The following is a 25,528-nucleotide window of genomic DNA, read 5'->3' as shown; positions in this document are numbered from 1 at the left end:
TGACAATAACTAATACCAGCTTCATTTTATGCTTATTATCATACTTTCACTTAATGAAAAACCACAAACCTGAGGAAGTAGTTAAGTATAGCTAAAAGATGAGTGGCCATTTGACTCCAAGACTTCACCACCCAGAAACCTCCCTCTTCTCTGAAGTGCTACTCCTTCTCCTCTCCTTATTAATTCATCCCCTTTCTATTCCTGGGTAGCCCAGAAATGTGTGTAGAAACTGTCCTGAAGGTGTCGTCTTGCCTTTAGTAAACAGCCTGGCTGACTTATGGCGATGCTCCCTCATCTTGGCCTTACACTTTAATAAGCTGCTTTCTGTACTTTATTTCTCTGACTTGTTCTCAAATTTATCTCTACAGTAAAGCCAAGCATTGGGGCCATGCTAGCAGCTTTAGCCCTGAACAAAATTTTTCTGTAAGTCAGTGGTTAGGCATTATTATGAAATATATAAATATATCAAGTCAAGATATTGTACACCTTCAATTCTGTACTGTTTTATAGAAAGGCTGGCAGGGATAAGGGCTTAGAAAAGGCTAGAGAGACAGAGAGGAAAAAGAGACTCAGAGAGATTGAGCATCTAACTTGAGGAAAAAGAACTTCAAAAAGAATGGATTTAGGATTTAGTAAGGAAGGTATAGAAGGTGAATTTTCCAGTGTACAAGATCAGAGTGCACAGGGTACTGGGACTACAAGGTGAGGAGGTGGTGTTCTTGGAAGGTTGTGTTTCAGGGTCACTTCCTGCAGTGCTTGAAACTAGGCAGTTACTTGTGGTTGAACCTCGGTCACCCTATGCAGAGCACATGCTTCATTGAAATGCCATGCCTGTACGGTTTCACTGGGCTCAGGCATAAACTTGATGATTTCATCACCTGCCCAAATTCAGACATAATTATGTAACAACCCAAAGCTAGCTTTCCTAGTGATGAATTGGAAGAATTACAGAAAATAAAGAGAGAGATACGGATTTACTACTTCTGCCATATTATATTTGAATTCAAATAACAATGATCTTGGAACCAATGTTCCTTTTCTGGAAGTTTGTTCTTCAATGACATGAAAACAAGTAGCACTCTGACAAGTTGAAGGTTTGAAAAAGTTATTTTTGTATAAAAATAAAGAAAATTTTCAAAGCCTTAAAAAGCATAGATTCTAAAACATCTAGGATGGCCTTATAGCCTCTGCATAATTTGATTCCCAGCCACTCTCACTTTTTCCTGTGTTCTAGAAGCTTCACCCTTTGCAATATCCTTACCTTTGCAGCCATTCCTTCCTCATGTGTGCTTGGAGATTGCTTCTGACAGTGGTTAAAGGACCAGTTGACCCTGGATTTCCAACCTGGTGCTTCGCCATACTTAGCATGCACACCAGCCCCTTCTTGGGCAATCTTCTTGACCATATGCCTTTTTATTTATTCATGTAATTTTATTTACCTAGTCTTTCACACATTTCCACACACTGTCCTTCACCATACTTAGCTAAAGTCAAGTCTCCTTGCCATATGATTTAATAATATGTATCAAATACATATGTATTTCTTGATGTGATCACCTGATCAATATATATATATATATATATATTCTTCCTGTAAATTTTAAGTTCTTCAGTTTAGTGTCTCATTACACACATAATAGGCATATAAAGAATATTTTCTGTGGGGCTGGAGCAATATCACAGCAGATAGAGTATTTGCATTGCATGTGTCTGACCAGGGTTTGATCCTAGGCATCCCATTCGGTCCTCTGAACAGGAATAACCCTTGAGTGTAGAGCCAGGAGTAGCCCCTGAGCACCACCAAATACGACCCAAAAGAAAATAAAATAAAAATAAAAATAAAGAATATCTTTATCTTTGCTGTATTTTTAAAGAGGGAAGAAAGAAAAAAATCAAAAAGAACTTACGGGGCTAAAATATTTAAGATATACAAGGTACTGACAGAACTTAACAAGAAAAAACAATCTAACCCCATCAAAAAATGGGGAGAAGAAATGAACAGACAATTTTTCAAAGAAGAAATACAAATGACCAAAGGCACACGAAAAAATTGCTCCACATCACTTATCATCAGGGAGATGCAAATTAAAACAATGAGGTACCATCTCACACCACAGAGACTTGTCACACATCACAAAGAACAAGAACAATCAGTGCTGGCAGGAATGTGGGGATGAAGGAACTCTCATTCACCCCTGGTGGGAATGCTGTCTTGTCCAGCCTTATGGAAAACAATATGAAGATTCCTCAAAAAACTAGAAATTGAGCTCTCATTTGATCCAGCTATACCACTCCTAGGGATATGCCCTAGGAACACAAAAATGCAATACAAAAATACATTCCTCACACCTATATTCATTGCAGCACTATTTACAATAGCCAGATTCTAGAAACAACCAAGATGCCCTTCAACAGATGAATGGCTAAAGAAATTGTGAGATATATATATATATATATATATATATGTGTGTGTGTGTGTGTGTGTGTGTGTGTGTGTATACAATGGAATATTATGCAGCCATTAGGAAAGATGAAGTCATGAAATTTTCCTATACATGGATGGACATGGAAACTGTTATGCTGAGTGAAATAAGTCAGAGGGAGGGAGAGAGATAGATACAGAATAGTTTCACTTATCTATGGGTTTTAAGAAAAATAAAAGACATTATAATAATAATGCCCAGAGATGAGGGCCAGAAAGACTGGCTCACAATATGAAGCTCACCATAAAGAGTGGTGAATGCAGTTAGAGAAATAAGTACACTAACAACTACCATGACCATGTTAATGAGTGAGAGTAGATTACCTGATTTGAATATAGGCAGGGGTGGGGGAGGAGGGAAATGGAGGGGGGGTATTGGTGGTGGGAATGTTGCACTGGTGATGGGGGGGGGCGTTCTTTTTATGACTGAAACCCAACTACAGTCATGTTTTTAATCATGATGTTTAAATAAAGGTATTATTAAAAAAAAAGAACTTACATTGGAAGCTAATTTTGTTAAGCCTGGTTTTGCTCAAATACTAGAACATTCTATAACAATTTCAAGTTTTGTGAGAAGGTAAGTTCATTTTTTTAGGCAAGAAGAAAATACATGCTAAAATTGAGTAAGAAATGCACAGAGATTATTAAAAATCAATTATTATCCTAATCTCTTAAAATTTTAGCTCTCGTATTTGCATTTACTCTTACTATGTTTTAAAAGTTTAACTTTTATAAATATGTGTGGGAATATTTTCTACATCATCATGATGGCCATTTCAAAAATACATTTTCAAAAATACAATTGCATCTTAATTTCTTTCTTTCTGTTTTGTTTTGTTTTTGCGCGGGGGAGGGGGCACATCCAGAAGTGCTCAGGGTTTATTCCTGGCTCTGCACTCAGAAATTATTCATGACAGATTCAAGGAACCTTATAGGATGACAGGAATCAAACCTGGGACCCAGGTGCAAGACTGAACTGAAGGTGTCAGTGGGCTCAAGGAAGGGCACAACACAAAAACCCAACTAGCTTTCTACATTCTCTCCTTCCAGCCCTAACAAGTAGGTCTTTGCAGCAATGTGGATACAGGTTATAAGGCATTAGAAGGAGGATCAAGATGAATTTGTACTAGTCTGAAGCATCCTGAGTATGCATGAGAGCAAGAAAGATCCGTTGGCTCTTCAAATGCCTTTTTCATAGTGATAATTCTCTCCAGTGAGTGATTCATAGATAAATGACATTTATTTACTTTTTCTTTGCAGATCTATGCAGTTCGATCAGTTGTTCCCAACAAAAGCAATAATGAAATAGTTCTGGTGCTACAACAGTTTGATTTTAATGTAGATAAAGCAGTGCAAGCTTTTGTGGATGGTAAGTATCCATGTCCCCTGAACTAGAAGATAATTGAGCTAAATCCTGTATATCTTGGGGTTTTTTTTCTTCTTTACATGCATTGCATGCCAATTATTAACTCATTTTTAGTTCTCATAAAAATATTCTTGACTTTAAATATATACATTCATAATAAAAGGCAAAAGTTGGAAGTTCTTTTTCCACCATTAAAAAAGAAATATGTTGACTGGAATATAGCTTAGCAGTAGAGCACTTGTCTTTTATATTAGTGTCCCTAGGCATGACAGCCATAGCACCACAAAAAAGAAATTAAAATGTTCCACACCCAACAAACTCACAGAAACAGCCTAGCTTCACACCTAAACTCAAAAAGAATGATGAGCAGCTAAATCTTCCTAGGTGGGACCAGTCTATGAGCTGAAAACTAGGGTATTCTTGAAATGAAGGCTAGCCAAGTCTACCCACAAACCCTCCAACACAGGAAAACCCAACAGTAAATTCCCTGGCCCCATCTTACTGGCAGGAAAATGGCCCAGCTCCACAACTAAGGTCCAAAAGAACATGATGGCTTCTAATTCTTGCCAGGTAGTCTGGTCCAGGCTGATACCTCTGGTACCTTCTCAGAATGGGTGGGGTGTCGATTCACATTTCTACCTGAAGCCACAGCAGCCCATGCCACAGAAAACACCCTCTGACAGAAACAGTCCAGCTATACAACTTAACCTTATCAAACTGCCAAGCCACCAAATTCATTTTAGATCCACAGATCCTGGGTCACATGGCCACATACATCCACACAACACCTAAAATTTTATACTATTGTCAGAGGAAATCTGATGGAAAAGTTACATAGAAATCTACCAAGCTCAGTGAGCCTAAACCCAGAAGGTTCAACTAGACCAACTGCAGCCCAGTAAATCCTTAGACACTGACTTTAGTACCACCAGGGAGAGATAAAGCAGTCATTTCAATTTGAGCCTGTTAATCTAAGTTTTGCTTATTTCAGTTGTCTTTGTGTTTTAAGAACAATCTGAAGTAAATTTCTTTCTACAAGGGACTAACTATTATAGTGGGTGAGAGATTGGGACACTGGTGAAGGGAAAGTCACACTGGTGGTAGGATAGGTGTTGGAATATTTTTGTGCCTGAAATGACTGTATTATGAAAAATTTGGTAAATCATGGGGTTATAATAAAATTTTTTTTAAAAGTTAATATCCGTTTTCCCCACTCCCAGGCCAGGCCGGGATACTGGCCTAGGGTGGGGCTCAAATCCCTGTCCTTCGGGCTTGGGAGGGTCCCTCTCCCTTCCTGGAGCAGGATTTTTAGCCGGCACGGACGGGCAGCTGGCAGGCCTCCCCACAGGCCAGCGGCCTTTTGGTCCGGCCTAGGGTCAGGGGGGCCCGGACCTGGGTCACCCGACCCCCCTCTCCCCCATTCCTCCGGATCTCCAGGTGGGTTCCTGGTAGGAGTTTGCTCCTCCCAACCATCAGTACCCCAGATTTATCCTTCTTAACTTTAGTAACACATAGTTTTAATCTCTGACCTAAGACATACAGTAGTTCTAACAAATCCCAGAACTATTTAGGACACAAATTGAACACATATTGAACACATATATCTTTTGAATATTTTATGGGTATTTTCTTTAACTGATGTAACTTTCTATATATTTTTCTACCATGATGTTTCTATCCACTTTTCATCTTGTCTTTTCTTTGTAAGCTGTATAGTAAGGATTGTTGTTGGAACTGTCCCTCAGTTTGATGCCTATGATTGAACTATGTCATGGAAATTGCTGGTCTTATTCCTATTGCCTCCAGATGCACCAATAACACTTCATGGCATTGATCCTTGTTTGCATAGACACATTAAAATGGGAAAACACCATACATATAGATAAGTCCTTATCTAATAAATCTCAGTACAATGTACCTTACACCCTGAACATTGATATAATGACCTGGCACAGGCCTCAGAAGAATGGGCATCCGCCATTCACGCCAGGCAAGCTATCTACGAAACATCCAAGGTCTTTTATAGCAACAGCTGGAAGCAGTCCTCTACCAGGAAAGACACTACCAAGGGTCTGACATCGACCCCCTAAAAAGAGACTTCCGTTTACACTGAGAAGACTTGACAACAACAATGACCTGCTCTACAGGACATGGTTCTCTCTAGTGCCCCTTAAGTGTGAGGTGAAACGAGAGCATGCTCTGCACCATCCTGACTGCAATATGGGATATGCAGACTCCAGGATCTTTAATACAGAAGCATGATACCAACAACAGAGACTATGTGAGGAATGGGGGTGTATTGCCACTAAAGACGATGACTTGAATTGGACAAACTAGTTTGCCTGGAGCCTAGAGTCAGTCCTGTGCCAGGAAACTTCAGGGGTAGGGTCTCCTTGTATTTAGACCATAATTTGTCTTTCCATGTCCCTTATGTTTTGGTGGGCCTATGCAAACAAATGCCACTTTAATACCGTTTTTTACTAAGTTCCCTTGACATCAATCCTTAAGAAAAACAACCCACTAAAACTTTTGAGGTTAACTTAAACTAGTAAGCATGTGCATGGAACTAGAGAAATGTACTTTCCCCTCAATGTTTAAGGAGTTACATAAGTCTAATGTCTTTAGATTATATTGTGTGCTGCTAAGAAATAGTATGTACTGCAACTGGGGATTTGAGGGACAAAGTAATTGTATTGTACATGGGTTTAGTTTTGTTTTTCTCAATGTTCTTTGGCTGAAAGTTCAAGGCTGGGATATCATCGATGGGAATACCGTGAATTTTGTTTATGGGTGATTGGGCTTCCACTGTAACTTTACCCTGTCCTCTTTCTTTGCATCTTTGTTGTCATAATTAAAATAAAAATAATAATAAAAAAAGTTAATATCCACGATCAGTAAACTTTCCAATAAACAATCAATGACCACCATCCATAAATAGGGTGAAAAGATTCCCAAAGAAGACATAAATAGGTATCTGAAAAGGTGCTCCTTGTCACTCATAATTAGGGAAATGCAAATAAAAACAATGAAATATAATCTCACGCCTGTGAGAAGAGCAAATGTCAAAAAAAATCTGGAAATAGCCAGTGCTGTTAGAGTTGCAGTAAGAAAGGAGCCCTCATCCACTCCTGATGGAAATAGCATCTGGTTCAGCCTTATGGAAAGCAATATGGAGATTTCTCATAAAAACAGAATAGAATTCACATATGACCCAGCAATACTGCTTCTTGGCATTTATCCCCAAAACACAAAACAATTTTTTCAAAAGGATACTTGTATGGCTTTGTTTTTCTCTGCTTTTAGTACAATAACCAAGATATGGGAACAACCCAGATGCCCAACTATAGATAAGTGGATCAAGCATCTGTGGTATATGGAACCAGAAAATTAGTACAGTAGGTATGGCATTTGTCTTGCATGTGGCCAACTCTGGTTCAATCCTCAGCATCCCATATGGTCCCCCAAGCCTTCCAGAAATAACTTCTGAGTGCAGAGCCAGTAGTAACCACTGAGCACCACTGGATGTGGCCCAAAAATCAAAATAAGGGGAAAAAGGAAATGTGATATATATATATATATATATATATATATATATATATATATATATATAAACACAATGGAATACTATGCAGCTCTAAGAAAGAACAAAATTATGCAATTTGTAGCACCATGGATAGAATTAGAGAATAGATATGCTGAATGAAGTCAACCAGAATAAAAAGGACAGATACAGAATGATCTAATACACAAAGGGACAGCAACAAAGATCCAAAGGCAACATACTGAGTGGGGAAACTGATGCACACAATTGAGGTATTTGGGAGAGAAGGTTGTATAGGAGGGTCTTTGGGCTCCTGTGCAAGGGAAAAGGGTTTACTGGTAAGGAGTGTGGTATTGGAATTATGTTCATAAGAAACCATTATCAATAGATTGTAAACCAAAGAATAATAATTTTTCACATTAAAAATTATCACCTAAAAGAAGTTGATTATTTTTTATTTGAAATAAGGCAATGATCAGAGATATTGTACAAGAGGTAAGACACTTGCGTTGCACAAAGCTAGCCTGGGATCAACTCCCACATTCCATACGGTCCCACTAACCCTGACAAGAATAATATCTGAACACAGAGCCATGATAAGCTCTGAGCACCACCAGGTGCAACCTAAGAACAACAACAACAAAAAAAGACAAATTACAGATTATTTTTAATATTATAATAATGCTACTAATGCAATTGCCTGCTGTTTGTTATTAGGATTGTGTACTTTATTTGATGGTGTCCTTATGAATAGAAGTGACTATATTTCATTTCTTGTCTGAAAAGTTCTCTCAGCACTTTACCTAGGAAGCAACTGCTAGTCCTTATGGCTAGAACCCTTGTTTCATCTGAGAGAGTTGATGTAGTCTTCAGTTTATATTTATGTCATGATTTTGAGATGACCATTTAGTCAAAAGATCAGTTCATTTTCATTTTTCTCTACCTCAAGTATTTTCTCACCTTCCTTAAATAAAAAAGAAGTTTGTATTTAAACAGCCATTTTTATCACAGTATCTAACATCTTAGGAACCTGTTTATTCTATAGTAAATTTATACATCTCGCCTAATGAAATTAAGTTTTATTTATAAACAGAAACTCATTACTGTCTTTGATTGTCACTTGTCTCCTGTCCAGATAGCAGTTTGTTTTGTGAAAATAAAACTAATGAACTAATTTGACACTACCAGCGAAGATCTATCAACACATTCTCTAATACATCCTACTGATGCTTTCTTAGTTAAGGATGATTTGCTTTCTTTATTGCCCTAAGTAGAATACTCTTCCTAATTTTTTGACAAGTGTAACTGTATTTCAGTCAAGGTCTTGGAACCAAATGGCTTGTTCACATCCAGAGCTCTTTGTTCAAGGTGTTAAGTTTCCTAATTTGGTTCCAAATGATTATCATTCAAATTAGACCTCCAGGCAGAGTGTAAGCAAGTTTCTGACATTTCCTCCTGACCTCACAAATCTTTAGTCATAATGACAAATAGGAGAGAATTTGATATTAATGTGATTTTTGCAGCGTTTGGCACAGCTTGTTTCAAAAAAATCACGGGGGGGGGAATATGCACATTTTAACACATGTAAACGATTTTTTTTAGATTTCACTAAAAATATCACCAGGCGCTAGCCAAGGGAAGAAGTTCCACTCTACACAGGGTAAAATCTGGGTTCCACTCTACCCTCACTTGAATGAAAGACCCAGCATCTGTTATGCTGGGAGAAGTTTTTGTTACCAAGTGACCTCAATGAAAAACACAGATGTACAGTAACTAATAGACCATCATGAAATCCTTTGTATTTAGTTCTGTCTCTTTTTTTAACCTATCTGATTTTTATAGCTTTAGGGGATTTCAGGGTGTCATTTATTTCAGGGGGTTATATTTTATGTACTTAAAATACCTTACCAACTCTCAAATTAAGTTCTGAGAATCTCTGATTTTCACCTTGCCAATTTTAAGATCTTTTCTTCTAAAAATATGGTCATTGCCAGGAAACCTCATCTCATTTTGTTTCCAAGAGAAAAATTTCCTTAAAAACCACTGAGAATCTACAAATATCTGTTAGGAGTTACTTAGGAAGCACATTATAAGCATTGAATCTAGGCAACTTGAACAACTCCCAAGTAATTTTCAGTATAATTAAAATTTAATAATAGCAGTTTCAAAATTCTCTGTAAACATCGGTACTTTGCAGAATTACTCTCTAAAAACTCATTGTCTAAACTGCAACTAGAATTTATGTCAAAACATGAAAATTAGAAGAATAATTGAATATTGCCATTGAAAGCAGTTAGCAACTCATGTCCTTTTTCTGATTAAAAAGAAGAGTATTTAACATTTTTAAATGTGACTTTATTTAGAAAACACGAGTTTTTCTATAAGTAAGACATACCCTAAAGATTACTAGTCACTCGAGTGACTTACCAAGAAACTTAATGAAAATTGCTTCCTGGAGTTCTTCAAAAGGAAAATACTGGGAACATTAATTCACTGGGCAATTTAAAGAAAGACCAGCCCAGTTAATAAAAAGTCTGAATTATAGCTTACTCTTAGGTAGACTTATTATTTCAAGTACATGCAACTCAAGCCTGAAAAAAAAGAGCATTGAATTTGAAACTTTGAACAGATAAGGATAATTAGCCCATTTAAACATGAGTCTAAGAAAAATCTATCAATGACAACAGACTCAATAATTTGTACCCTACTGATTTAAAATTTGTGGTCTAAAGGCCATCCTGAAATTTATCTCTGTTTAGCCCAATACATTCTTTGTACAGAACAATACTTATAGTGGGCATGTAATAAAATGCCTAAAGTTGTTTTTTAAAAAAATACATTTAAGAAATACTCTCATTAAAGTACCTATTGTTATATGACCAAAACTGAGTTCTCATTCCCAATAACTTATTATTTAAATTTACCTTTAACCTAAACAAACTGAATATCTTTGTTAGGCTATGTGAAAATGGCTATTTTTAACTGAAGAGTGGTAAAACTTTCCTTTTGCATAATTTCATAATTTAATCAGACCAGGCTTTTCCTCAGAGCTCCTGCAGTTCCACAGATATATGTGAATGACATTGATAGAACCTGAAGCTTAACTTGTCATTTGAGTGACTGTTCTTGTTCCCAAGTGGAAGCCATGCAAAAGCCATATCGGGATCCCAGTCCACATTGACAGGAGTAAAACCAACAACAAATTATCTGCCTTTATTATCAACCTGAAATTTGTGAACATAAGAGCAAAGGCAGAAAAAAGAGCATAAAGACAAAAAAAAAGCTGTGACTTAACATGATTAATAAAATCAAAATCCCAACTTTGGTCTGGAAGATTATGGGTGTTTTACTTTATAGAGCAAACAGAACCATTTTAATTCTACCTATGGCAATGGAGCTATCAGGCGATGCTTCAGATGTATCTCATTTTCTCCAAGACAGCATAATGATGAAAAGAAAAAAGAAAGCCTGGAGTGGGGCTTAATATTGTGATAAAACTAAGATCATACAGGAAATTAGATGAAAATTCAGAAATAAAAAGGTAATGCTGATATTTTATTAAGGTAGGATGTATCAAAACAAATGAAAACATCAACCCCCTAAACAATACCTGCTACAAAGTTGGAAAAATGGAGATGAATTTTATATGATGATTTATGATGTGGCTATATGTTGAATATTCTTTGTCTTTCTCTAGGCAGTGCAATTCAAGTTCTAAAAGAATGGAATATGACAGGAAAAAAGAAGGTAAGATTAATATTGATTGGAAATAGCATCTTCAATCAAAATTGCCATGAATGTTGTCATTTTAATAAGGCTGCCCATTTTATAAGGCTTCCACAGAGGTTAATATACTGCCAAGTTCAGGGCATTCTGAAATCGCAGCTCTGATGCCTTTGTTTTCTGGTCAGCGTTTTTCACTACCAGGTGTGCCTAGGAAGTTCCAGAGTATTTCTTTTTAAGTATTAAGGTGAGTCCAGCCTGAATGAGAATTCAAAGGATTTAAAACATTAACTTGCCTAAACATATCCTTTAGTACAAAGGAAAAAAAAAAACAAAACAACTCAGGAGTTGTCTTAAAGATGCTTGAAAAGCTCAATGTATTTTCCACCTGCTTTTGCAACTTAAAGCATCTGGCCAAGGTCGTCCTGAGTTCTGAGCATTAATCAGAGAAGAAAAGAATATGCCCTAGAAGATGAGCAAAAAGGAGAGGCCCAGATGTCCTGGCTTGAGATGCTTGCAGCAGCATGGTGGGAGCTGAGCTGCTGACTCAGCCCATTGGGCTGGGCTGTCCTTTTCTGGCCCACACAGGTCTCTCAATGTGCTCCTATGCCTTCCTGTCCTCCATGGGCTTACCAGAGGTGGTCAGGAGCTGCTTTCTTGCTCTTGACCTGTAATCTGTTTTGGTGACTACCCCCCCCCAAATCACTGGCTTCTTTTTTCAACTGTCTCTCCCACTCCATGGTTTCCCAATAAGGTCACCTTTGGGATCTCCCAGGATATATGGGCTTTCCTGAAAGGAAAGGGGTCAGGCCTAACAATCATTCTTTTTTTTTAAATTTTTTTTTTTTTTGGTTTTTTTTTGGGCCACACCCAGTAACGCTCAGGAGTTACTCCTGGCTATGCGCTCAGAAGTTGCTCCTGGCTTGGGGGACCATATGGGACACCGGGGGATCGAACCTCGGTCCGTCCAAGGTTAGCGCAGGCAAGGCAGGCACCTTACCTTTAGCGCCACCGCCCGGCCCCTTTTTTTTTTTTTTTTTAAATTTTTATATATATTTTATTTAAACACCTTGATTACATACATGGTTGTGTTTGGGTTTCAGTCATGTAAAGAACACTACCTATCACCAGTACAACATTCACATCACCAAGGTCCCAAATCTCCCTCCTCCCCACGCAACCCCCACCAGTACCCTAGACAGGCTTTCTATTTCCCTCATACATTCTCATTATTAGGATAGTTCACAATGTAGTTATTTCTCTAACTAAACTCATCCCTATTTGTGGTGAGCTTCATTAGGTGAGCTATAACTTCCAGCCCTTCTCTCTTTTGTGTCTGAAAATTATTATTTCAAGAATGTCTTTCATTTTTCTTAAAACCCATAGATGAGTGAGACCATTCTGCGTCTTTCTCTCTCTCCCTGACTTATTTCACTCAGCATAATAGATTCCATGTACATCTATGTATAAGAAAATTTCATGACTTCATCTCTCCTGACAGCTGCATAATATTCCATTGTGTATATGTACCACAGTTTCTTTTGTCATTCATCTGTTGAAGGGTATCTTGGTTGTTTCCCAAGTCTTGCTATGGTAAATAGTCCTGCATTGAATATTGGTGTAAGGAAGGGATTTTTGTATTGTATTTTTGTGTTCCTAGGGTATATTCCTAGGAATGGTATAGCTGGATCATATGGGAGCTTGATTTCCAGTTTTTGGAGGAATCTCCCTATCACTTTCCATAAAGGTTGAACTGGACGACATTCCCACCAGCAGTGGTTAAGAGCTCCTTTCTCTCCACATCCCCACCAACACTGCTTGTTCTCATTCTTTGTGATGTATGCCAATCTCTGTTTTTGGTTTTGGGGCCACACTTGGTGACGCTCAGGGTTACTCCTGGCTATGCGCTCAGAAATTGCTCCAGGCTATGGAGGACCATATGGGACACCGGGGATCAAACACAGTTCCGTCCTGGGTCAGCCACATGCAAAGCAAATGCCCTACCACTGCACTATCGCTCCGGTCCCTAAGAATCATTCTTAAAAGAAAATACATCTATATTTTAACCAGAAACATCTTTAACATCTGAACTACTATTTGAGTGAGCTGAGGTGTTGAGCATATAACAAGTAGTCTAGCAACATCTTGTCTGGAAACGGCTTAGATTCAGTCATCCTGTCATTGGAGAAGAGGTCACCCTTACAGGTGGGAAGTGGGGAGCAAAAAGGGAAGGTCACCTACTCAGGCTCTCAGGGTCTAGGAAAGAGGGGCAGGTGGGAAGACTGGTAGGAGAAAGGCTGGTGATTCTTTGGGAGGCAGATCCTTACATATTGAGGTGGAATCTATAAATGTAGGATTTATGAAGGTGCCAACCCAGCCAGGAAATTCCTGAGACCGCTGCTACTTTCTAAGAAGTGTCACCAGCCACAGGATGCAGAATTGGATCTAGGGCGATTTAAACTTCGAAACTCTGCCAATCTGATCTGGGGCCAACCTTGACCTGAACTGCAGGGCTGGGCTACAAAACTGAACATTATCTTTATCTGCTCCGAAACAAATGCTCAAAACTGCATGTTTGCAAGGGATATTTCTCAGGTCTCAACAATCACAGCTGAATGAAAGGGACTTCCTGGCCTCTTGCTTGGCCTGAATGATCAATACTCTGTAAAAGTAGAACATTCAGATGCTGTTTCTACAGTCTAAGCATCGACTTGGCTTCTGAACAGAGGGAGACTCAACACACCTAACATTCCCCATCCAGCACTGTGCAGGCCACATACAGAACAAGCAACAGGTTTAGCAGCACAGACTCTGTCTTCCCTGTGCATGGGGAGTACCAGCTGAGCTGCAGCCTCCCTGGCTTCCTCTGCACATCAAGAAAAGGCCATTTTAGAAAATGATTTGGTCCTTCTATTTCCCTTCTTTTGTTTGAAACAAAACCACAATCACCTCTGAGTCAAGATGCCCTAAGATAAAGAGGAGCCTTAGTGGATGAGGTAAGGTAACTGGTGCCCTTTTCCCCAACCCCTCCCTCTATGCTGTCTAGGCCCCCACATTAGGGTGCAGGATACCACGTTCCCACTGACCCTCTCACAGGGCAGCCAGGAATGAGTCAGCTTTGTAATTGCGTCTGCTCTTAATGAGGAAACTTCAGACCCAATTCACTCATCTAACTTTTTTTTCTCCCCATGTTAAGTGTAAAACTACCTTTCTACCACTGGCAAATGGTCTTTATTTCAGACAGAATGAAGAGTCAAGATAAGCAGAGACTGTTAAAAATAGTGGCAGCCAAAGAGTTATAGGAAAGCTTCCCATACTTTATGAAACTAGGAGTTAATAAAGGAGGGGAAGGTAGATAATGAATAGTTCCAATAATTCCAGTCATCTTGAGATCTGGTTAAAATATAGATGTATTTTCTTTTAAGAATGATTCTTAGGGACCGGAGCGATAGTGCAGTGGTAGGGCATTTGCTTTGCATGTGGCTGACCCAGGACGGAACTGTGTTTGATCCCCGGTGTCCCATATGGTCCTCCACAGCCTGGAGCAATTTCTGAGTGCATAGCCAGGAGTAACCCTGAGCGTCACCAAGTGTGGCCCCAAAACCAAAAACAGAGATTGGCATACATCACAAAGAATGAGAACAAGCAGTGTTGGTGGGGATGTGGAGAGTAAATTAGTTCTCCTTTAAAAGACTTATTGGCTTAACTTCATTAAGTTATGAAATTTTAGTGTGTTTTTAGAATCCATACTTTTTTGAGGGCACATGTAGTGATATATATGTATATATTTTTTGGTTTGGGGTCACACCCAGCAGTGCTCAAGGGTTACTCCTGGCTCTACGCTCAGAAATCGCTAGTAGCAGGCTCGGGGGACCATATGAGATGCCAGGATTTGAACCACTGTCCTTCTGCATGCAAGGCATGCCTTATCTCCATGCTATCTCTCCAGCCTCAAAACCTATTTGAGAACCCTTCTGGATGAGCATGTTCATGAGATAACTGTTTATACAAGTTTAATGAGAAGCTGTTTACATGATTTGAGCAGTTAATAGATCTGTTTATGTTTTATGCTTCCTTATAAGAGCCAAAAAACAACAAGGACTTAGCCTCATTTTAAGGCTTAGGTTTTCCTTCTATTTTTTTCCAAGGTGAATAATATCAACTTTCCATTTGCCTCCCATAATAGAACAATAAGAGAAAAAGAAGCAAGTCCAAGCAGCATCAGGGCAACAAAGATGGAAAAGACAAAGCAGAGAGGCCGGAAGCAGGATCCATGCAGCCACCGGCTTCACAGATTCAGAATGGCCAGGTGAATGGCTGCGAGAAGGACAGTTCATCCACAGATTCCGCCAGTGAAAAGCCAGCATTCATTCCCCGGGAGAAAAAGCTCTCAGTCCTCGAGGAACCTTCCAAGTCGCTCCTTGGGATCACAGGTTGGTAATTCCTAATTTGCTAGGGAAGACATCAGAGCAGAGAGTGTCGAGTGCTGAAGGAACTTTTGGGGCAGTCATGGCAATTGTGAATACTTTCTTTTAAAGTGAAAGGTTGATCTTCTCCACTGTACATGGATTCATAAAGTCTTCCTGCAGTATATGGGGTCATGAGGAATGTAAACTGGGCCAGGGAGCAACCCTACACTGAGTCAGAAAAGGTTTTATTGTTATTGTTATTAATTATTTATTATTATCATTATTTTTATTCCTTAAAATTCATGTTCTAACATGTATCAGAATCATCAGGAAAATGGAAATTCTAATTTAAAGAGATTGCCTTTTAGACAGCTTTGCCGGGAGAAGGGAGGAATAATTGAAAACCAAAAATATTATAGTATAGTGGGTAGGGCACTTGCCTTGATTGTGGCCAACCTGGCTTGATCCTTGGCACCCCAAATGATCCTGAGCCCCACCAAGAATGATCTCTAAGTGCAGAGACAGGAATAAGTCCCAAGCACAGCTGGGTGTGAGTCTTTCCCTATACCCCAAAATAAAAGAAAAAAATGTTATAGGTAGATTACATTAAATATGTGACAGAACATAACTTTCCAGAGTATTTTAATTAAAATGTTGATTATTTATCTATAGCTATTTATTAATTAATCTATAGAAGACTGCTACATGATATTGGATACATCATTTTATCTCTAGAGTCCCAATGCATTTTTCTGTCAAACAAGAAAACTATTGTAATGTAAATCCATGTCCTCAAATCATACTCTTAGACCCAGTGCTCCACTTTTATAAAAAAAAAAAATCTAAAAATGGGGCTGGAGTTGTGGTCCAAGTGATAAGGTATCTGCCTTGCACATACTAGTCTAGGCCGAACCTAGGTTCAATCCCTGGCGTCCCATAAGGTCCCCCAAGCCAGGAGCGATTTCTGAGTGCATAGCCAGGAGTAACCCCTGAGCATCACCAGGTGTGGCCCAAAAACCAAAAAGAAAAATCTAAAAATAGCATTCATAGACAAGAGGATCTACGTCGCAACAGAATTACCAGATAGTGAAAATAGAAGAAATTCATTACCATAAGGGATAGATGGCCTATAATAAAACAGTAAGATGCTCACACCCACTTACATTGAATCACTTGTACTTAAAAGAAGGAACATAATAGTCTACCGGATTTTGGTGGTTGCTGTTTCTTGAAATTTAGCAAGTGACTTAAGAGTTAAATAAGTGGGGTTTTTTTTGATACACAAAATTATTAATTTCAGCTGCCTCCATGCACAATGTTACAGATTAATGGTCCTCAACTTAAATATTATGACCTTTGCTGAGGCTGCAATTGAGTGCAATGAAGTACAGTCCCTTCTTCATTTACACAATCATTTAAATCTAAAATCTAAAATCAAAATGAATCTTAGAAATCCATAGGTGAGCGATACCAAAAAAGTACTTTGTACTTATGTGTAAGTTGATGAAGAGGACAAAAGAAAGTTCAACACATAAACAATCCTTTATTATTCAGGATTCCTCTGAAAGTAGGTCCTCTGATGTCCCTACCACACTCCACACACACACACACACACACACACACACACACACACACACACACGCACACACACACACAGAATTATTTTAATATGTGTTTTCCAAAATGCCTGCTCCTCTAAGGCCTCCCTCTGTCAGTACCTTTGTGTCAAAGACTCCCAAAGTTCTTCTGGTTATCAAATTCTGGAGTTTCTAAAACTGTTGATGTGTAAAACTTGTCATATATGCAAAACCCTGTGAAATTAGAGCAGGAGATTCAGAACCTGTGGGTTGTCTCAGCTGAGAAAGATTACACACTCTTGCCCCTTTGAAGAACAGGCAGAGCATTGCCCTATCAACTTAGTGACCCAGGGAGACACAGTAGAGCAATGGGTTGTCAGAGAGACAACCCAGCAGACTTGTGGCTCTGGAGAGGAGTTGATGGGTTAAATAGGAGCTGGGAGAGCTCTCCACTGTGCTCTAGGGTACTGCACGGGGCTCTGTCTAGGCACAGCTCCCCTGCAATCTTACAGTGAGCAGAAAGTGTCCTGCCCTGGAATTGCTGAGTCTCATCTAAAGGTACAAGCAAAATATCAGTGAAGCAAGTTCAGTGACACACCAGTGCGGCACCTTGAACTTGAATTTGAAAACATGCTAGCAAGTTGTTAAAAGTCTCACAGAACATCCATTTTCTACCATAAATGTTTTATCCTAAAACTCCATTATTAGTGAATGTTACCATTCTGATCAGCCTTACTACACAATGATGTCTCTAAGAAAAGCAACAATCAAAACCCTTAATGATTTTTATGTATAATTTGAATATGTCAAACCTACTTTTTTAATAGTACCTAGAATTTTGAGAAGCTTTTGATTTATACAGGGGTCATGGAAAAGAAATTAAATCACCAAGTGGCAGGTTCCCAGCTTGTTATTGCTTTCACATGAATTACCTTCAAAATTTAATTACTCAAGTCATTTTTTGATATAAGTGTAAGAGTCTAATACATACATTTACTTATAATTTATACCCTGTTCCTAAACTAATTTGGGTGACTCTGAAATATTGTGACATCAGAGCAAATGCAATATTAAAGTACTTTACTTCACAGTAGATAGCTGCCTTGAAAGTAAAGTACTCACCATATGTTTTCTGGGCCAGGTAACTTCACAATCTTAACAAGGAACTTTCTGCAAAGAGTCCTTTACCACATAGGCCCAACCTAGTATCCCCTCAGTTTTATAAGTTGAACATGAAGAACCTGAGTTGCTTCATTATTATTATTATTTGATACTGCTTCGTGACAGGTCTATGCTTCATGAAATTTTTCACTTGAGGAATAAATTATGGTTATGCAAATAGCAAAATCAAGGGAATTCTTGAAGTTCATTATTAACTTTATTCGCAACTCATTTACTGTGCTCATATTTTAAAATTCAGTTTATAACTAGTTGGGTTTTTCCTTCCCAAAGATCATGAAGGTTCATCATCAAGTTGATGTTCAATCCATTGAAAATCCAGAAACCTTAAGTAAATATTTCATGGCCAAGTATTGAGGTTTTGAACATTCTGCACTCTGTTCCAGTTGCTCTTTAGAACTAAATGGATTTGAGTTAGTTTTTACTCTTATTCCCCTATTGTATAGAGGTGCAAACCAAGGTCCCCTCAAACCAAGGTTGAGAAGCTGAGAAAAACAACCCATACCTTAGGTTAGCATTCTTTGTTAACCCTACCTTAAGTCCATGTAATTTAATGTGCACATTGGAGAAGAAAGGCTAAAACCACAGTCTCCATAATCCCACAAACACATATGATTGAAAAGTTAGGGAGAAAGTAATCATAGCAAAGCCAGATAATGATATTCTGTATTCTGTGGATTCAAAGTCAGAGCATAAAAGAAATCTCCAGTCTGCGAGTCACGGGCATATATCAAGCTTTCCCATGACAAACTAACTCCAAAAAGTCTGCCCTGAATGCTTAGCTGGGCAGTATGCTCCGCACATGTGAACGCCTGTTTTATCTTTTTATAACACCTTGACATTCAAGATCTCTCTTTTTTGAAAATTTGAGACATAATCATTTTCCGGTAATGGAAAAGTTAGCTTTTGAGCTCTCTGCAGGTGGCTCAGGGGTGTTAGTGTGACTTCCTACATGAAAAATAACCACCCAAAGCCTCGTCATTGCAGGCAGTAAATATAGCTCTGCTGAGTGGGACAATGCGGTATGTCAGCATATAGCTCCGAAACTAGGGGATTTGGCTTAAACTTCGGCAAAATGACTTCTTTTGGCCTTGAAGTATTTTTTCCTGTATTTCAGAATTTTTAATAACAGCTTAAATTAGACCTTTTACATAATAAAATCAGGTTTGTCATAGTTGGTCCAACTAGAAAGTTAGGCAAGAAAAAGATCATAATTGTTCTTTACCCAAAAAATCATGCCCAAAGATGGTTTCTAATGCCTGAAGGCTCATCTGAATGTCTAGATTTAGGGAGCACAACTGGCTGTGCTCAAGAAATACTTCCGGCTCTGCACTAGGGGATCAGTTCCAGCCGTGTTCCAGAGAGACATTCTGTGGTGTGCTGGATTGAACTGGTGTTGGCCATGTGCAAAACAAGCAAAAGCCTTAATTCCTGTGCAATGTATCTGGCCTGGCTCTATTTTAAAGCTCAAATTGCTAATGTATAGGAGCTGATCTTTGTATAGTCTAGAAGAGGATTTAAATTCTTGTTTTCTTTCTTCTTTTCCTTCTTTCTCTTCTTTCTTTCTTTCTTTCTTTTTCTTTCTTTCGTTCTCTTCTTTCTTTCTTTCTTTCTTTCTTCCTTCCTCTCTTCCTCTCTTCTTCCCTTCCTTCTTTCTTTCTCTTTCCTTTCTGGTTTTCTCTTTCTTTTTTGTTTTTGTTTTGTTTTATTTTGGGGCTAGATCCCCAATGGGGCTACATTGGTATCAGGGGTTACTCGTGGCTCCAAGCTCAGAAGTTATTTCTGTCAGGCTCGGAGTTCCTTATGGGATGCCGGAGATCAAACTTCAGTAGGCTACATGCAAGGCAAATGTCCTACCATATGTGCAGTCACTCTGTTCCTGTGTTGTCTTTCTCCCACTGGCACAATTCCTTTAGTCTTTCTTCCATTAGATTTACTTTCTACTGAAGAGTATTTGAGTCACTCACCATCTTCACTGAGGTCAACTTTGAGGCGAGGTTTCCTAGCTAGCTCCAGCACACTTTCTTTCTCCCCCCTTTTCTAGAGTGTTGTGTATCCTAGGAAGCCAGATTTACTGTCACAAGTAGGTAGCTTCCTCCCATTCTTAGACCAGATTCTGTGGTCTGTCTAACATTAGCGGATGGGAGCACATTAGTGGGAGTATGCTCTCCATTTCAGCAGGCCACTGGACACAGAATTACTTTCCCATTCTCAGAGGCAAGGAGAATAAATGGAAGAGAAAGGGTCCTATTATCATTTACTTGTGCTTTTTGTCTACAAAAGGGGAGGGCATGAAAACAATTCACCAGAATTTCTAACCCTCATTTAATGGGAGGAGTCTCTCTCTCCCTCTCTCTCTCCCTCCCCTCCCTCTCTCTCTATTTCTCTCTCTACCTCTCCCTCCCTCCCCCTTTCTCTCCTTCCACTTCTCCCTCCCTCCCTCTCCCTCTATCTCTCTCCTTCCCTCCCCCTCTCTATCCTTCTCCCTTCCTCCCTCTCCCTCCCTTTTTCCCTTCCTCTCTCCCTCCCTCTCTTACTCCCTTCTATCTTTCCAAGCAGGATGTTTGAGAATGCTAATGCCACTAACCTCAAGATTATATCCCTTGCTTCTCTAAACTCTATACTGGCCTACAAGATTAGAAAACATCAATAAGAAGAAAGCAGCTCACCTAGAGCTTTCAGAGGAAATCCAGATGGGTATTTTCCAAGCTCTCAGTGGAGCCAGCCCTCTAATGAAAGCCATGGCCCTAAGAACAAAGGCTTTAGCATTCAATTTGTTTGGATCAAAATCTGAGTTTGTCACTTTTTAGGTGTGTGAGTGACCCCCGGACAAAGTGACCCCTTTGTGTCTCAGTGTCGGCCCCTGCAAAACAGAAAATTAAACTCTGATCTCTCTTTTTTTAAATTCTATTACACAGGGTTTTTTTTTTTTTCATTTGTTTGTTTGTTTTTGGTTATGGGCCACACCTGGTGATGCTCAGGAGTTACTCCTGGCTATGTGCTCAGAAATCATCGCTCCTGTCTCGGGGGACCATATGGAATGCCAGGGATCAAACCCAGGTTTGATCAAACACCCTACTGCTGTGCTATTGGTCTGGCCCCTAAACTCTGTTCTCTTAATAGCTTGATGGGCAGTGAGATTTATAAGGTGATTAGCACAGCATCTCAGAATGAACCCACAAATCATGTGTTTTTCTAGCTCACAAGAATTTTTAAGCATTGGGGGCCAGAGCAGTGGTGCAAGCAATAGGGTGTTTGCCTTGCATGTGCTAACCTAGGACAGACGGTGGTTCAATCAACCAGTGTCCAATATGGTCCCCCCAAAGCCAGGAGCAATTTCTGAGTGCATAGACAGGAGTAACTCCTGAGTGTCACCGAGTGTGGCCCAAAAAAGAAGAATAAATAGAATTTTTAAGCATCTGACATAGTCCAAGAATTCTCCAAGAAGTAAATAACACAAAAACAATTTACCACCTTGGAGTTTACATTCTGTTGGAAGGTAGAGGGAGGCTGGACTAGAAGAAGAAATCACATAATAAACCAGAATACAACTAAGTTTCTAAAGAACCTTTTTAGAATGTAATAAATATTGGGAGGAAAATATTGCCAGGAAAGCCATGGCAGGAGTCCTATGATGCACAAAGCTGGGAGATTGACACCAAAATTTGAAAATGCTTCAATTCAGATTTTTTTCACATAAGATTTTATTGATCTAAACAACCAATTCTTTTTTTCAGCTTTAAGGATATTATCTGATGCCCTTTTAAAATTATAACAATAGGTGTTGACTTTTTTTAAGATATAATACTTCATTAATATAAACAACTGACTTGAAGTACTATTCTATGAGCAGCATTCTTTTAGTTTGTTGGTTTTTTATTTTTGGTCTATGTCTGGTGGTGCTCAGAAGTTACTCCTGACTTTGTACTCAGAAATCACTACTGCAGACTCAAGGGACCATGTGGGATGCTGGGGAGTGAACCTGAGTCAGCCACATGGAAGGCAAATGCCTACTTTCTATACTGTCACTCCAACTCTGAACATGTGTTTTAAAGTTTCTATTTTAAAGCACACAGAATACAACCTATCATTAATCTCACTCATTATTTGAGCATTAAAATGCTTGACCTAAACTCTCATCTATATGTAAGTCTCAACCTCTACTTTTCTCAGCATCACCAGATCTGAATTTCTCAGATAACAGTAGGGAGATAATAGGTGGGATTTTTCCATAACTGCCCTTTATTCATTTCTCTGTGTATGGCAGAGGAGAGAATAGATGGATAGATGGGTAGATGGATAAGTGGATGGATGGAAGGATGGATGGATAAAAAGAGGAGCAAGAGTGCTTAGAGCAAAAATACAAAATAATTCAGCTGCAAAGAGAGAGCCTGAGTGGTAGCATAACGGTAGATCATTTGCCTTGCATGTAGCTGACCCAGGACAGACCCAGGCTCTATCCCTAGGATCCCATATGGTCTCTGAGCTTGTCAGAAGTAATTTGTGAGTGCAGAGCTAGAAGTAACCCCTGAGAGCCACTGGATATGGCCCAAGCCCTCTCCCTCCAAAAATGCAAAGAGAATTGAGCCTGTTTTGCAACTTCAGTGAAACAATTCAAGACAACTTTATCTCATATAATTGACAATATAATTAACTGGTTTTGTTAATATAATTATTATAGATAATCATTATTATAAATAAACCTGCAAATATATTGATGATATGATGACATAACACAGAGAAAAACTATAAAGATAATATAAGGAAAACTAAAAAGATTTGTTTTCAATAAAAAAATGTTACCAGTTTTTTGCCTTCTGAACTGATGAATTTTCATGGGATTTGAATGAAATGAAGTATTTGATAAGTTATTAAAAGGCAAGACTGGTTCCCATAAACGTGTATTTTGATGTGTTCCGATGTAATTGGTTCCTCTGAGTATCTGCTAATTACCCTGTCATATCAAGATAGAAAAACAATAAAACTTGCAAATCCAGGTGGACAATAATTGTAATCTGACAAGAATTTTCTTGTGGTCTCATTACTAGACCATTATTTTATAACCTCTTAAGAGAGTTAGTTGTCTTTACTTCTGACTCCATTTTTTCATTTCTCATTTATCAGCAGCCTATTCAATGTAGCTTCTAATCTCCTCAAAGAGTGTCCCCCATTTCATTTACAACTACTCAGGTGTGGAATCCAGCAGCTATTTCAATCCTTACTCCTCCTTTTCCTTGCAGCAACAGTCAACACTATTGACCCACTCTATACTTAATTATTCCTATTTTCCCTTGTGGTTTCTATGAAAGCCACACCCTCCTAACTTCCCTTCTTTGTCTTCTTCATTGTTTTTTATTTTAAGGTTGTTCTTTTCTTCTTTTCTTCCTAACTATTAACTGTTTGAACCTCCTAAAGGAATGATTCATTCTGAGTTCTTTCTTGTATAGCTCTACTTTCCTTTCCAAATATTTCAGCCAGACGCTCGCTTTAATTATGACTCACAAACTCATCTTCCACATCCAGGCTACTTAGACATTTTTACTTTGACATTTTCAAAGTATTTCAGCCACATGCTCAAAACAAACTCCCATTCTCACTCCCCAGTCTTGGCTTGCTGTGGTGTTCCTAATCTTACCATTCCATCTCCTCATTTGTATGGGTCAGAAATGTCAACATCAGCCATGGCGTCGTCCTCTTTGGTCAATCTCATTTGCAGTGTGTCACCAAGTTTTCCTGGCTTTCCTTTTCAAATATTCTTAAACACCATCACATCTCACTGTGTGTGACTCTGCCTTCCCACCAAAATCACTGTTCTCTACTCCCTTAGCTAGTGGATTGTATATTGCCTTTACTCTTCTCCCTCTATCATTCTCTGTTTTGCTGTCTTTTTGAAACATAACCTTGATCCTTAAGATAAAGACTAAAAACCTTACCCAACCTATTGGCCCAACCTTGGCTTATCCCTAAGGCCTACTCTTGCCTCATTGTATGACATACCCCATTCCATTCCTCTCTCTATTCTGACCATACTGGTTTCATCTCATGCCTCAGGCTGGCCCTGCCTAGCTGCCAGGCTCAAGCTGGGAGGAAAACCACACTGGTTATCTGAATGAAATTAATGCAGTACAAAGATTTGCTAACTAGAACAGTAGGAAACTAATTACTAACTGTGCTCTATGGACTTAGACATGGTTACTGATATCTCTCAGATGATGAGATCAAAAAGGAACCAAGACTGGGTGGGTCCCTTCTATAAGATTCTGGAGGTCTTGTGACTATCAGAGGAATTTGCAGTCTTGTGGTAGGAGACAGAGAAGATAAACTCATCACAGTGTATGATGTAGTATGTTTAGTAGAAGATAGAGTCATTGCTGTCAGGAGCAGCAATGTGTTCAGCCAAGGTTGTGAACAACCAAGGTGTTCAGCAGCACCAACTTTAGGAGGGATAGCATGGGGCAGGCAAGGTGTATGGGTGGGAGAGCGTCTGGAGTTGCCCACATAATTGTGTGATGGGAACCTAGGAAAGAAGGCGTTGATCCTGCCCTTAGCCCCTTGAGGGCACACTTTATTGCACCTCCTGACATCCCTAATATTCCTGCTAAAGAGAATTGTTGATGGGAACCATTTCCAGTATCACAAAATAGACCAAAAAGAGTAGATTTTTTTTTTTTTTTTTTTTTTTTTGGTTTTTGGGCCACACCCGGTAATGCTCAGGGGTTACTCCTGGCTATGTGCTCAGAAGTTGCTCCTGGCTTGGGGGACCATATGGGACACCGGGGGATCGAACCGCGGTCCGTCCAAGGCTAGCGCAGGCAAGGCAGGCACCTTACCTTTAGCGCCACCGCCCGGCCCAAGAGTAGATTTTTTTGAGCCAAAAACTTATAATAGGTGCACAGTGCTGCCTCTCTACTCAAGGTTGTCTCTGCTTGCCTTGAATGTTCCTGCCTTTTCATCTGACTAATTTGTGTCATTGCAGGGAAACTTACTTGTTCTTCTCTGAGGAATTCTTTTTTGGTCTGAAAATCAATTATGTCATTTATAGATTCTGAATACTATATATTTGTAATTCTTAAGTTATTAAAGCTGAAATTTCACAACACTCCTATGGGCCCTTACCATGATATCTCTTGAATAGTGTTAAAATATATAGAGAAATGTAGATTTATTTTTAAATATTAAGTTGCTATATTATTTTTGTAAGACTATTTATGGATTTTGTGTTTTTAGGTTGAAAAGAACTTTATACTAATT

General features: G+C 39.0%; 2 protein-coding genes across 5 annotated transcripts in view; one reads left to right on the top strand and one right to left on the bottom strand.

Annotated features, from left to right (window-relative positions):
• The window catches only part of CLK1 (CDC like kinase 1), a 747,223-nt gene that overhangs the window by 42,532 nt on the left and 679,163 nt on the right, over positions 1-25,528 (bottom strand). The window lies entirely within an intron of this gene.
• The window catches only part of SPATS2L (spermatogenesis associated serine rich 2 like), a 229,700-nt gene that overhangs the window by 148,744 nt on the left and 55,428 nt on the right, over positions 1-25,528 (top strand). For all 4 annotated transcript variants that reach the window (XM_049773217.1, XM_049773219.1, XM_049773220.1 and 1 more), the window contains 3 exons: positions 3,743-3,851; positions 11,087-11,136; positions 15,299-15,545. In XM_049773217.1, the coding sequence (XP_049629174.1) occupies positions 3,743-3,851; positions 11,087-11,136; positions 15,299-15,545 (406 nt within the window). The remainder of the gene's footprint in view (positions 1-3,742; positions 3,852-11,086; positions 11,137-15,298; positions 15,546-25,528) is intronic.

Source organism: Suncus etruscus, chromosome 5 (assembly GCF_024139225.1).
Source record: "Suncus etruscus isolate mSunEtr1 chromosome 5, mSunEtr1.pri.cur, whole genome shotgun sequence".
NCBI lineage: Eukaryota > Metazoa > Chordata > Mammalia > Eulipotyphla > Soricidae > Suncus > Suncus etruscus.
Note: the sequence above shows the minus strand (reverse complement) of the source record. Positions and strands in the feature narration are given on the sequence as shown.